Source organism: Numida meleagris, chromosome 2 (assembly GCF_002078875.1).
Source record: "Numida meleagris isolate 19003 breed g44 Domestic line chromosome 2, NumMel1.0, whole genome shotgun sequence".
NCBI classification, from domain to species: Eukaryota; Metazoa; Chordata; class Aves; order Galliformes; family Numididae; genus Numida; species Numida meleagris.
The window spans coordinates 74,099,531-74,112,917 of NC_034410.1; the positions used below are offsets into that span (position 1 = coordinate 74,099,531).

Genomic DNA, 13,387 nt, shown 5'->3' on the forward strand with positions numbered 1-13,387 from the left:
AGAAGAAAACCTGAATGAGCACCTGTAATTCTATATTCAGAACAGCCCTATGAATTTCAGAGCTCTCAGTCAGACTTGCAACCTGCTGAAACTCTAAGCACCAGTATTTGTTTATTTTTGAAGGACTTCAGCAATTACAGACATGTCAGAACGAGAACCACTACAGGGAAAAGGGTAGCTCCTCATTCACAGCCACCCTTTCCTCTAGAACTATCTGCATGTCAAGGGAAGAGGCTAGACAGCAGAAATTCCATAACATCAACTGGGACTTGCCAACATGCCAGCCATTTAAGTTTCACTATCAGGGACCCACCAGAAAAGGATGCCAAGGACCACAGTAACATTACTCAATTGATCTTAGCCAGATGTCATCTCACACAGGGTAAACAGTAACACTCTTATATGAGTAATTAAAGCATTACATGTTTGTGAAATGCTACATTTTCCACAGCTGAGCCCCAAATGTGATTTAATGAAATGAATGGCTCCTAATGGATGTAGTTATTCCAATCACGTTACTGAGGCTGCTTCTCCCAGAACCGCTGAAAAGCTCAAATAAAACAGAAACTACCAGAACTACGACTGGGCACCTTCCTTGCATGTAGAAAATAAAGACCTAAACTTTGGATATAATATCTCTTCTGCTGAGGTGCATGCAAATAGGCACTGCCAAAACAAATGCATTTAGTTTCTCCATACTAAGCATACAAGGCAATGTTATCGTGCAAAAAGCTGTGCACCTCTTAATTTGTCTGTTTTCCAAACTGAGTCATTTTCAAGTTTATTTAAGGTACATGAACATCATGTGATGAAGACGGACTCTGGAGTTCTAAGGATACCGCTGAAGGGAAAAAAAATTCAAGGTCTCTAAAAGTCAGCATCAATAAAAGCAGATATAATTTTAATTTCTGCAGAGCACAGCAACTGACTTCACTGTATTTCCACAGAACTTAAAATAAACATTAACAAGATATATTCACAGGTATTTCAGCACTTAACCCTACTGCTAAAACAGTATTTTTGTTTCAGGCCTAACACTTCATTTTGATTTTATAGAAACTGAGAAATAAATTAGAACTCATACATGGAGCTCATGCACGAGCTCTCAATTTAAAGCAGCCTCTGGATAACCATTTAAGAGCCATCTACACATGAAGTGCAAACAGTATTGATTTTTTATTTGAAAAACTGTCAAGTTAATATGAAGCATCCATCCCGGACATAACATTCCATGCTCTGCAGGTAAGTGTTAGAAGAAAGCTCCCTAACCAAGGTAAGCCCATACAAAAACATTCAGTCTAGTCTTCTAAATCAACCTTTAAACAATAATATTTGAGCTGAGGCTGTGTCTAGCAAATTGCATTTAAACAGCCCACAAAAATCCATTTAGTCTTTCACTTGCCAGAACAGCAATGGGGGGTAGCAAAAACTCATGTGTTCTCAAGTTTCTAACTGTAAGTGATTGATGGGGTAAAGGATTACAGACAGTGTCTAAGACTGGAAAAGAGATAAAATGCAGTGTATACGCAAAGCTACAGAAAATGGCATCCTCAGAAGAGGAGACAGAGCGGAGGCATCAGAGTGCATGCACACCCACAGTCTACCATGCATTCTTCAGAGCCAAGCTGTAGCCAAACTGTACCTATAGCACATTCAGTTATTTACACTGAGAGGCCCTGACATCTGTTTTTTGCCTCTTGCCCTTTACTGGAGTACAGAAAGTAAAAGCCGCAGTGAGAGCACCTTCACCAAAGACAGAACTTCAGTTTCTGCACCAGTGCAGCCTCATCACTGCACCACTCCCATCACTGTTATCTCACGTCTGAGTTTAGGAAGTTGAGCAGTCTGCTAACTGTCTGCTCTTCACTGGTAGAAGCTGTGCAGTTCACCCAGGAACATCTGATAGCACTAAGAATATCTTGCCTCTTTGAAACATTAAGGTAGTCTCCCACAACTCTACAGATGTTCACAGTCTACAGTGTGAAGGAGGGCACTGTGGCACTGTATTTAGGCCGTAACTGCAACTTCCATTCCCATCAAGAGATTTAACTGCTGTCACCTCAACATCATATCTACCTAGGACTGGAATGCCACATAAGCCATTTCAAGCAGGTAGTCACTCATTTCTTGAACTCACCCTCTACAGAAACATCACAGCGCTGAAAATTCACAAATAGAATGAATGCAGAAGACTGAATATGGAGTTCATTCGATTGCTCAAACTAACAGCAAGATAACACCTGCTGCCAGAGAGCTCCTGAGGTAGTTTCCTCTCTCAAGGAAAAGTCCTGCCTTGCATCTTTTTGTAGACCTTGGGAATCTATACCTGCCTGCAAGTATTTTACATGACTGCTTCCTTGATGTAAAGTACCAAAGAGCTGTGTGAATTGGTCTCATAGATTTCCTTCCTAGTTTTTTTGAGGCTTTTCAGGGATTCAGCTTCAATAAGCATTTTGTCAACTGTCTTAAAGAAAAAGAAGAGATTTTGTGCAGAACTGGAGAGAATTAGGTCTGTTTGCAAAGCTGGAGGGCAGGAGACAAGAAAGGCCTTCAGCCTCACATAAAAATTCTATGCTCTTCATAGAGATGGGCATCCAAGCATTCAGCCACCACTAGAAATTCAAGGGATACAAAGAAATTAAATGTAACTTTTTAAGAGTATTTCCCATGATGAAGGTGAGGAAAAGTTCATCAGCAACCTTCCATATTCCTTCCAGCAACCTTTCGTATTCCTTTCTGCTCCAGACCTAGGATATACATGTCTCACTATACATCATGGCTGATTCACAAGACAGCATAGAGTGCTATGAATTTACAACACGGGGTTAAAGCAAAGGACAGAATTTGAGTGTTTGCCTCAGCAGTAACGCTGCATAAACTTCAAACTCGTGTTGAAGAGCAAGATACACTTAGCAGTCTCCAGGGTGGGCAGGTACTACCGTATCATGACAAGCAAACACTAGAGGATAGAGTACTATAAAGGTAAATTTAACTAAACAGTTATAAAAAAGTTATGTAAGCACCCCAATGAAAAGACATAAGTGCAACTGCTTGTACAGTGTCTAACACAATCAGGCTCTTGTTCTTAGCTGCTCCCTAGACACTACTCTGTAAGTGAACTGTACAAAAACATTCAGTTCTTTAAGCGCAGAACTCTTCTCATCTTGCAGAACATGAGTCCTTCTCTTCATTTGAATCCTCCTACAAGGTAGGTCTACTACACACGGGGGAAAGAGGCATCATCAGTTAAGAACAAAACAAACAAACAAAAACCCACAGACAAACTGGTTGAAAAACAGGCCTTCCAGGAACAGCACTGGTTTGTACAGGACCCTGTTGTTTTTTTTTTTTCCCCTCAACACCACTTCCACTTCTCTGCTCTCACTTGCCTTCATAAAACCCTCACACTCCCTGGTTATGTCATTTAAAGCATCTGACAGATTATACAGCAATCCATATTAATACAACTTATATTTAACTGATCCATAATAACTACTCAGCAAAAAAAAAGCAATAGCATCACAGACAGAGGAATGGACTACCACTGCTGCTATCAAAATAAACGTCATCTACTCACCTTCCTATTTACACCCTTTTGTAGGGGGTGTAGGCTCATATCTGAAATTGTCTCCAGGAGTGGAAAACATAACAACTCTACTGTTGTGAACTCTGAATCTGCACGAGAACTCAGAAAACATCTTTACTACAGCATCTGCTGGCCTACATTTAATCCTCGCTCACTAATGAATTAAACAGCTGCAAAATTGCAGTGAAGATTTTACAGTCTACACTGGTATTCACTGGCTCTACAATAGGCTAGATTAACAACTTAAATCTTAGAGATTAATAATGAATTATTTTGCATTATCTGATTTGAAAATAAGGGGAAAATACATGTTTTACTGATTGAAGTAAAACGGAAATTTAAAGCAATTGTTAAGGACTGACTTCAGAGTTTCCACTATTTCTTTGTGTTTTTTTTTCTTGGCTGTCATACAGAAAAGTTAAAATGCTTTTATACATTTCCTAAATTTACTTGGCATCTTGGCAATTCATCTCCTTCATGTACCTCAAAATTTGCCGATCTAAAGCTCAGAGAAACATGAAATCTACTATTCAACTTAACTTTATTAACTGTATATTCATTTATTGTTAAATTTATTGTTCAGACTAAAAAGCAGAGATTCTAAACCAGAATCTCATATGATTCACAGGTGCCAGATCTTCACTCTTGATAGGGAATTGTGCATGCCTAACAATAAACTCTCGTGATTTATATGGTCATTTATTACTTACATGAACTCCTTTTACTGTTCAGATTCTACAGTCATAGCTAGACTTGCCAAACGAGAACAATTCAAACCCTATGGTTTCTTCTAACAATAAGAAATAAAGCCAGACCGAGAGCAACCAGAGCTTATAACTTAATTTGTAATGGCAGAAGTAAAAGAAGTCAAATTTATTGTTCGATAATTACTAAGTACAACTGATGTATTTTGACTGAGTAGAAATTCTAGCTAAGGTCTATAAATGTATCATTTAAAAAAATGCTTTCAGCTTACATCACTAAACTACGTACAGATTTAACGATTTCCTCTCAGCCTCCGAACACACTCTAGTAAAAACTAAGGTCAATGTACTTCCATTTAGCAAAGCACACCTACTCACATGTAGTAAGGCAGCAGGAAAGGATCAGCATTTCTCTGTTCATCAGCCAGTTAGTACAATGTTATGTTACTACTGATATACCAAACCTCTCCTTCCCCTAGACATCACAAATCTAATCCCAGGTGGTAGTCTAGTAACTGCAGGTGAGATGCATCAATCTAATTAAATCCTGTCAGCTCTTCATGTCTATAGCCACACTTTTGAAAACTCAGTGGAAACGACTCACATTTTCATGGTGTTCTTAATACGAAAATAAGAGGCTAAGTTTTAACCTAGAACACGTGCCAAAACAAGCTTCCATCAAGTATATTCTTCAGAAATAAGTTCAAAATCAGATCACATCAATTCTTAAGTATAAAAAGCTTCTGCTGAAGAAGTAACACGCAACGTTAGTCAAAACTCTCCACACTTCCATTCTGCAGAGATATCTTAAATCCTTTGTCACAAGCTTAAACCAGAAAATACCGCAGGTAGAAGCAGAAACTCCACGCAGGAAGAAAAACTGTTTTTTAATTTCTAGTATGCTAATAGCACCGTACACAGAAGGAATAAGGAGGAGGAGAGGTTCCTTTTCTGAAAATAGCTAGGATTATGCTGGGGGCCCGACCTGAGTAATGAATACCAGATGCCTACCTTCACTGGTAGCTGCATTCTTCTGGGCTTTGGTGGGCGTGTGATCTGTACTTGAACTCACGTCGGATGAGATGCTTGAGCTGCCTTTGCCTGCAAAGGAAGAAAGAGGTGGAGAGGGTGAGGAAGAACAAACACAAGTATCAACAGCAAAGAAGGGCCCTCCATATCAGAACCTGGAACAGTTCCAGGAAGCTTTAAACTAATTTTAAAACAGCTGATGTTCATTTTGGACTCATTCAGGTGGAAGCTAACTGCACGGTAGTTCACAGATGCGCATCTTTACATGTACTATGGCTGCAAACAGGTTCAGTGTCACAGGGGTTCCACCTTCGGCAAAAAAAATTTGCTAAAATGAGCTTGCCTTTTTGGTCACCTGTGAGGATCCAAGAATTATTCATTTCTCATTCTCTCCACTCATTCTGCTTGATGTCAGTAATTACTAACAGGGATACGCTCTGCTCCCCCAGCAGGAACCAGACCAACCACCCTATCAGCAATATATGAGATAAATCCAGAGAGGAAAGGTAATGAATGCTGTTACACTTTTCGAAATTACCTATCCCCCCAACACTGCATTGGTAAAGCCTTTAAGAACTATGCTAGCTTTTGAACCAAAATTACACTGTAAGCAGAAAGCTAGCTGACACCATGTTTCTGTCACTTGAGTAAACCTATAATCACAGGAATGTTAGCAAGAGACTTCTCTGATCTGTTATTTCAATCAAGCATTCCTTGGGGTTCTGGGTTACAGTACGCCTGGTTTTCATAACATTTAGATGTAAGGAGGAGGTCTGCTTTTTAAAGGTGCCACAACAGAACAAGGATTTAAGTTTTAATGCGAAACGACTGGAGAATGTGCAAACGTAGGTTGCTTCACAACCAAGGTACTGCCACTTAATCCGTCAGCCAACCCTAGAGAATCATTCTCCACATAAAGTTGCTTAAGTTAACATGTTTGGATTTGAGAGATGATTGTGGAGTGAAAGGATATTAAAAAGGCCAGAAGGAAGTAAAAAAATAAATGGCTAAGGCCAGTAGTTGGGTGGGGTAAAGAGAAAAAAGTGCACCTTCAGTGATTCACTGACTGCTTTTCACATTCCTTTTAAGCAAACTCCAGAAGCAGTGCCCCTAGAATATCACTTCCATTGCTCGTAAGCTGTGGCACAAATTGAAGTAATGGACTGTGGTCTTTCTAGAAATGACTGCCCCAAAATAGCTCTGGGCTCAGGCAACTACAGTTGCAGTAGAAGAAATCCAAATGAGAAAAGAGAAGGGTAAATGCAAAATGCTAGCTCCCAGGAAGAGACCAGAGAACTCGGAATGCCTGCAATAGCTGATATTAATGATGAGATAGGTGTCTTGAGGGTATTGCCACTATCAACTACAGCTGCAAAGGCAGAAAAATATCCAAGGAGCACCAGCACCCCTTAACAGACTGGCAGAAATCACATCAAATCAAATACCATCTGGAAATATGATTTCCTCGAAGCAAATAAATAGGACTACCTCTAAAGAAAAAAAAAAACACTTTGGAGGGAAAAGAAAGTCAATGCTATCAGAACAGCAGCAGCTGATAGCTGGGCATCCGTGGCATGGGCTTTTTTCACAAAGTTATTGCTTTCTGTGACTACATACCTCCCCACCAACATCAATAATATTTATATGGAGACCATGTACAAGCAAGCCCCAAGAGAACAATGAAAAGACTTTACCCACTACAGGGTGCTGAGTGCCAGTACATCCAATAGCAACAGATTATTTACGGAGCACACTTCTTTAGTAATTGTGAAATACCAGATATAAGTCGAGGTACTTCCCTACTACTTGAATATCAAAATATGTCAACTCCTTATGAGAAGTCAAAATTGGAAATTGAGAAAAACATTCTTGTTACTGCTTGCACTGGATACCAGTTCTTCCTACAAAGACACTTCTAGTATTTTATGATAGTGTTAGAGTTTTCTCTTACCATATACAGCCTCAACAAGCCTTTTCTCTGCCTACATTGGAACGTTCCATTTGGGTAAGGAGGACAAACAGGAGATACTTTCTGTGTTTTAAACAGATTAGCAGACACTACATCTACTCTTGAAACGTGAAATAGCCTAGATTTAGCTGCTGTAGCCTCAGGTACACATGCAAGGAATAATCCATAAGGGCATTCAAGCATTCTACAAACAAGTTGAGTTTGATAATGAGAAAAAGTACATACTCAGGAAATTCACAGGTGACACAAAATGAGGACGTGTAGTTCTTGCACCACGACATCACTGCCATTCTAAGGGACCTTAACAGACTGAGAAATGTGCTGGCAAGAACCTCAGGAAATTAGTTCAACAAAAGGAAACGCCAAGTCCTGCATGTGGGGAGGAATAACTCCATGCACCTGGACACATTGAGAAACCATCTACACAGTAAGAGACCTGGGGGTCCAGGTAGACACCGGGCTGAATACGGGCCAGCTACGTGCCTTTGTGCCAAAGGCCAGTGGTATCCCAGCTGCATTAGGCAAAAGCATTGCCAGCAAGTAGAGGGAGGTGATCCACTTGAAGACTTTTATTAAATAAAGTCTCTAGCCATTCTGAAATCACAGTAAGCGATCTGGCAGCAACATGTGTGTTAAGGGTGTTACAACTGTAAATCAAGCAGGCTTCCACCAACACACAGCAAGTAGAATCCGCTAGAGCTAGTTAACTGTGCCTACACCAAGAATCTTACCTACACTTTTCATTTTAATCCAGCCTTTTTGAAGAGACTTGCCGTCCTGGCAATGAATATCACTCTGCTAAACAGTTCTCAAAAAAAAAAAAAAAAAAACCACTCAATACCACACATGCATTTTTTATGTAATTTTTCAAAGTATTTTACAGTATACTGAATAAGTCATTGCCTTAATGGCTGCAGAACTTTGACAGTATTTATATCAGAGTTAAACCAACTCCTACCATGCATGGTATCACCAACTTCACCTTATAAGTGGTTTGTTGAATCTCGTTGCAATAACGATTCTAAAAAAAGCAGCAGTAAGAAGCTGGATCTCAATATGTTGCTATTCTCTGTTGGTGATCAGCATTGTCCTAGTTTTCTATAATTTTTAGTGCTACTTTAAGAATTGCTTTTGTGTTGGAGAATCCTTAACTACTGGTTGTTGGGCTTGCTGTCAAGAACAACATTCATTTTATTAGTACTTCATATCCATTCCCCTATTGTCAGGATATCTTTTAGATAAGAAACTCCACACGGATGTTTGGCCGTGTGAACAAAACACTACCAGCAGATACTGTTCACAATGGCAAACAGAAGATTGGATATGTAAGAGGTTGTTGAAGTGAGGCTTGCAAAGTGCATGGAGATCAGCAGTAGGAATTGTGACTGCTCTGACTTCTATTCACATGCAAATACAGTGAATTTGACAATTTGAAAAACAGCTTTTTCATATTTATATGCCTTCTGACATGAAAAAACAGCACAACTGCAAAATATTGTGCTTTCTGGTTCCACGTGTATGTTGCATTGGGTCTATGTAACATCTCAACTGAAAGAGTTGTTTAATTCAGTGGTGTACCAAATTGACCTTACTGAACTGCCAGATGCCCACCCAACTGTTCGACCTAGTCATATAGGCAGTGTTCACAAATGTGGTTGTAAGTACTTTGCTTAATGATACACCGTATAATGTTTTGTTCTGCAGGCAAAGATATTCAGGTATGGTTGTTGTTTTTTTTTTTTCCCCTGAGTAGTTTATCACAGAATGGCAGGGATTAGAAGGGACCTCGAGAGATCGAGTTCAACTCCCCTGCTAAAGCATGTACTCTACAACAGATCACACAGGTAGGCATCCAGATAGGTCTTGCATATCTCCATAGAAGACTCCATCCCCTTTTTGGTTTTCCATAAAATGATAAAACTGAACTAGTGATACTAGTAAATGTAAAAAGTGATACAGAAAGTCGGTACTGTAGGGGTAAGACAGGCCAACTAAAAACCATTATTTCCTTAATTGCAGCAGTTACCACTTCAGAATTCTGATTTTTAGATTCAGAAAATTTAGAATTAAATTCTAAATCTAATTAAATTTTAAATCTAATTTAGATTAGATTTAGAGTTTCTAGATTTTAAAGGAAACGTGAATATGTAATAACATACTTCTAAATTAGTAGGAGTTAAGAAGAAATTCTTTACTATGAAGATGGTGAGGAAGTCCCTTCCAACCCAAGCCATTCTATGAAAAAGCTCACAGGCAGAGATAAAAGACAGAGCAAATAATTGCTATCACAGGCAAAACAGACTTGACTTGAGGAAATTTAATTTAATATATTGCTAATTAAAATAGATTTGGTAGTGAGAAACAAAGACAAATTGCACCAATGTATGCTGGGGCCTGAGGGGCTTGAAAGTGCAGAGTAAGAAGCTGGAGGTCCAGGCAGATGTCAGGCATGAGCCAGCGATGCGCCCCTGTAGCAAAGACGGCCAGTGGTAACCCACCAGCACTAGGCAAAGTGCTGCCAGCAGTTGGAGGGAGGTGATCCACGCCCTCTGCTCAGCACTGATGTGACCACAACTAGAGTGACAGGTTCAGCACTTAAATGTAAGACAAAACTTTGCATAGGGGTAGTTTATTTTTTTGTTTTGTTTCATTTTTTAACTATGAAGATGGTCAAGTACTGGCACAGGTTGCCTGGAGAGACTGTAGAGTCACCATCAATGGAAATGCTCAAAAACCTTAACAGACTGAGCTAGGAGCAATTTATTTCAGCTGACCCTGTTTTAAGCAATGGGGTTAGACAAGATGATCCAGGGGTCCTTTCCAATCTCAGTGATTCTGTAATTTTATGATTCAGGTACTTCTGCCAGGAGATAATTTTGAAAACTAGTGAACTGTGCTAATCATCCCATGACTTCATCACTTCAGTGAAAAAATTAGTTATGCAAATGCCTTTCCAACTGGCTACATTGGCTATGAACTTAATTTTTTTTTTTTGTCTTTAGTAGTACAACTTAATAGTAAAGTTCTAGGTCTTACTAACTATTAACAGCAAAATCCAGATTTTTTTTTTACAGTCCATATATTCCGCTCCAGCACTCTTGCTCTTCGCTTAGTGAAGCTCATGTGTTGTTGCAGAAATAGGTCCTCCAGACACTGCTTCCCCTCGCATCTTAATGGTATCACTCAAGATCTTTAAGAAACACATCCGCAGGCAGATGGACTGGTAATGAGTAACAGCAGAAGTACTGGTCTGTAGCTGCTGAAGACTGAAACACCTATTTACTAAGAGCGCTTCTATAAAGCCTGTCTTAATACGCACAATGTTTCTGATTGCATTAGGGTCATCTTCTTTGCATTTTGTTATTTGGCTCATTGCTACTGCACATGCAATTAGCGTAAGAAGAGGTGGAGTGAATTATGTGATACAAGGCCTAAGACACATGAAAATCATTGACCTATGAGATAGACAAAGGTATGTCCTAGAAGGGAAATCCTTTCATTTTTCCCTAGAATAGATTTACTGGGTTTTATTTTACAGCACAGTTGCTCTTGGATTTCAGACGTGTGTTTCTGTCTCTTGTTGGGTAATCCGTTGGTTGTTTTGGTGTTGTTGCTTTTGTGCTGTATCTTACATGACCTTCTAATATCACACAACAGTTTGTCATCCTTAGAGTTACCCTGGAAAAATGACAACAACATTGTTCTTGATATTATGTTTTATTCCAATTACCCATCTAGCTTCAGCAGATAGCGACCGAGTTAGTTCAGGACTTAAATGGACAGTAGACCAAATCCATCATTTAGGCAACTTCCAGTCAGAAAGGATCTCTACAGACTCCCATGATTTTAGTAAACTACTGAGGGGCCTGGCTACAATGCCCAGCAATTTCTTCAGCACTCTTGAGGAGAATCCCACCAGGCCCTGTGGACTTACAAACGCTGAGCTGATACCACTGCTCCCCCAGTCATAGATCTCCAACTCTGAGGCATAGGCAGCCCAAGATCCATTGTTAGTTAAATACTAAGGCATATATATATATATTGTCTTTGCTTTTTCCTCCTCCTTACTCGTCAAGTGACCATCCACTCCAATTAACAATCCAAAGTTTTCTCTTGGTCTCTTCTTGCTGTTGACATACTTGAAAAAGCTATTTTTGTTGTTTGATGTCACAGTGGCCAGTGGCTTTTCTTGTTCTCTCCCTGCAGAGGTGAGCTGCAGCTCTGTACTTTCCCCGTGAAGCCATATCTTGCTTTCATAGCTCCTATTTTCTTTTCCTCCCCTAGCTCAAGGCAGAGTTCCTTGTTTAGCCAGGCTGGTTCTCAGCCCAGCTTGCCTGACTTGCAGCGCAATGTGATTGCCTGCTCCTGGGCTTTTAAAAGGCAGTTCTTGAAAAGCAACCAGTTCTCACAGACCCCTAAATCCTCTAGACCAAATTCCCAGGAGATGTTGCTAACTAACTCCTTGAGAATCTTCAAGCCTGCCCTCAAAGTCCTCGAAGAGGTGGCAACTCTGACCTTTTTTCTCCTTATGCAAACATTTTGAACTCAATTAATTCAAGATTACTGAGTCCAAGACAGCCACCTATTGTCACCTCTCCCACAAGACCTTCCCTATTAAACAACAGATCCAGTATGACTCTTATTCTAGTTGGCTAACTCAGTTACTTGTGACAGGAAATGAACTTCAACATGCTTTAGGAGTTTACCAGCCTTGTTGAGACACTATGATACTCCCAGTTTATGTCTGGGAAGTTGAAGTTGCCCACGAGGATGAAAACAACCAAACTTGAGATGTCACCCAGGTGCCTAAAGAACAGCTCATCAGTGCTGCTGTCCTAGGTAAGCGGTCAATAGCAGACACCCGCATCATCTGCTTTGCTAATTTGCACTCATACTCATCACCCATTCCAACTGTTAAGGCTTTACTTCTCAGACACTGGGAAAAGGCCATAAACAATTTAGTCCAGGAAGCAGATATTATTTAAGTAATGCTGCCTAACAACAAAGGAATGCAAGTTTCTTGCATGAACTCAGTAAGAAAACAAGATGATTAATCTGTAGCATCATCTTCTGATTGCTTAATTGGCCACCATTTCTTCATTACGTCCTAAAATAGCACCTTTCACTACAACAGGTTAGCTGAGGATGCTCCAAAAGCTAGTCCTATTCCATTGCCTTCTGCTCAGCTAGAGAAAAGGGAAAAGAAAGCTTTCTCCTTTCTAACAAAGTTCAGTGATTGGTAGAAACTTTTCCATTTATTCAATGTAGATCTTTTCATTACATTTTGTCTTCCAATCACCAGCATCTTTTAAAGAGGGGTACTTACTCATGATATGTTGTTCTAAAATTAAGTTAAAAACGCTACCTTAGTACACACCTCCCAAGCACTAACTTACCTTAGCTTTACTATTCATCCAATGAACACGCCAAATTAGCTATTAAATCAGCAAAATAAATTGATCAATATGATTGAGTTGGAAGAATTTTTTTTTTCCCAGTACAGTATCTTTGAGAAAGTCACTTCATGCCAAGATCTCCACTCGTTTGATTGCTTTTGAACTGTTCATTCCCCAAAATTTCAATAGAATTCTGGTCCTTCATAATTCACAAAAGGCAAAATCTGTTCAGTTCAACGCCAAACATGAGCTGATGAACTCTGTTTGCATATTACCGTAAGAAACATGCCAGCAAGTGGAGGCAACATGAGAAGATGAGCTCCAGCATAGGCTAAGTAGCTGCAGAACTGACTGTTGCACTGGAACATATCAGGCATTCGGAACAGGTCTAAATTACAGTAACATAACATTCAGAAGTCTAAAACTGAAAACACTGAATACATGGTTTTCTTCCACAATAACATTATCATCATTTAAAATCTGCATTTAGATTCTCCATGAACAACTAGCCTCTACATTTGAATACAAAAGGTCATATTAAGTTTTGCTACGAATCTTACTGTTCATTTCTCTTAAAGCACAACAGCTTCGATATTCTCAATGATCATTTTCATCCACTTACTAGAACTGCATCTAACGTGTGCACTAAAATGCTAGGTGCCCATAACTGCTACATGAACAGACACGCTATGCTCTTAGTCAG

At 39.6% G+C, this 13,387-nt stretch overlaps 1 protein-coding gene across 1 annotated transcript in view; it reads right to left on the reverse strand.

Moving 5' to 3' along the window:
- FBXL7 (F-box and leucine rich repeat protein 7) overlaps nt 1–13,387 on the reverse strand; it is a 171,820-nt gene that overhangs the window by 127,857 nt on the left and 30,576 nt on the right. The window contains exon 2 of the mRNA XM_021387466.1: nt 5,302–5,391. Within this exon, the coding sequence (XP_021243141.1) occupies nt 5,302–5,391 (90 nt within the window). The remainder of the gene's footprint in view (nt 1–5,301; nt 5,392–13,387) is intronic.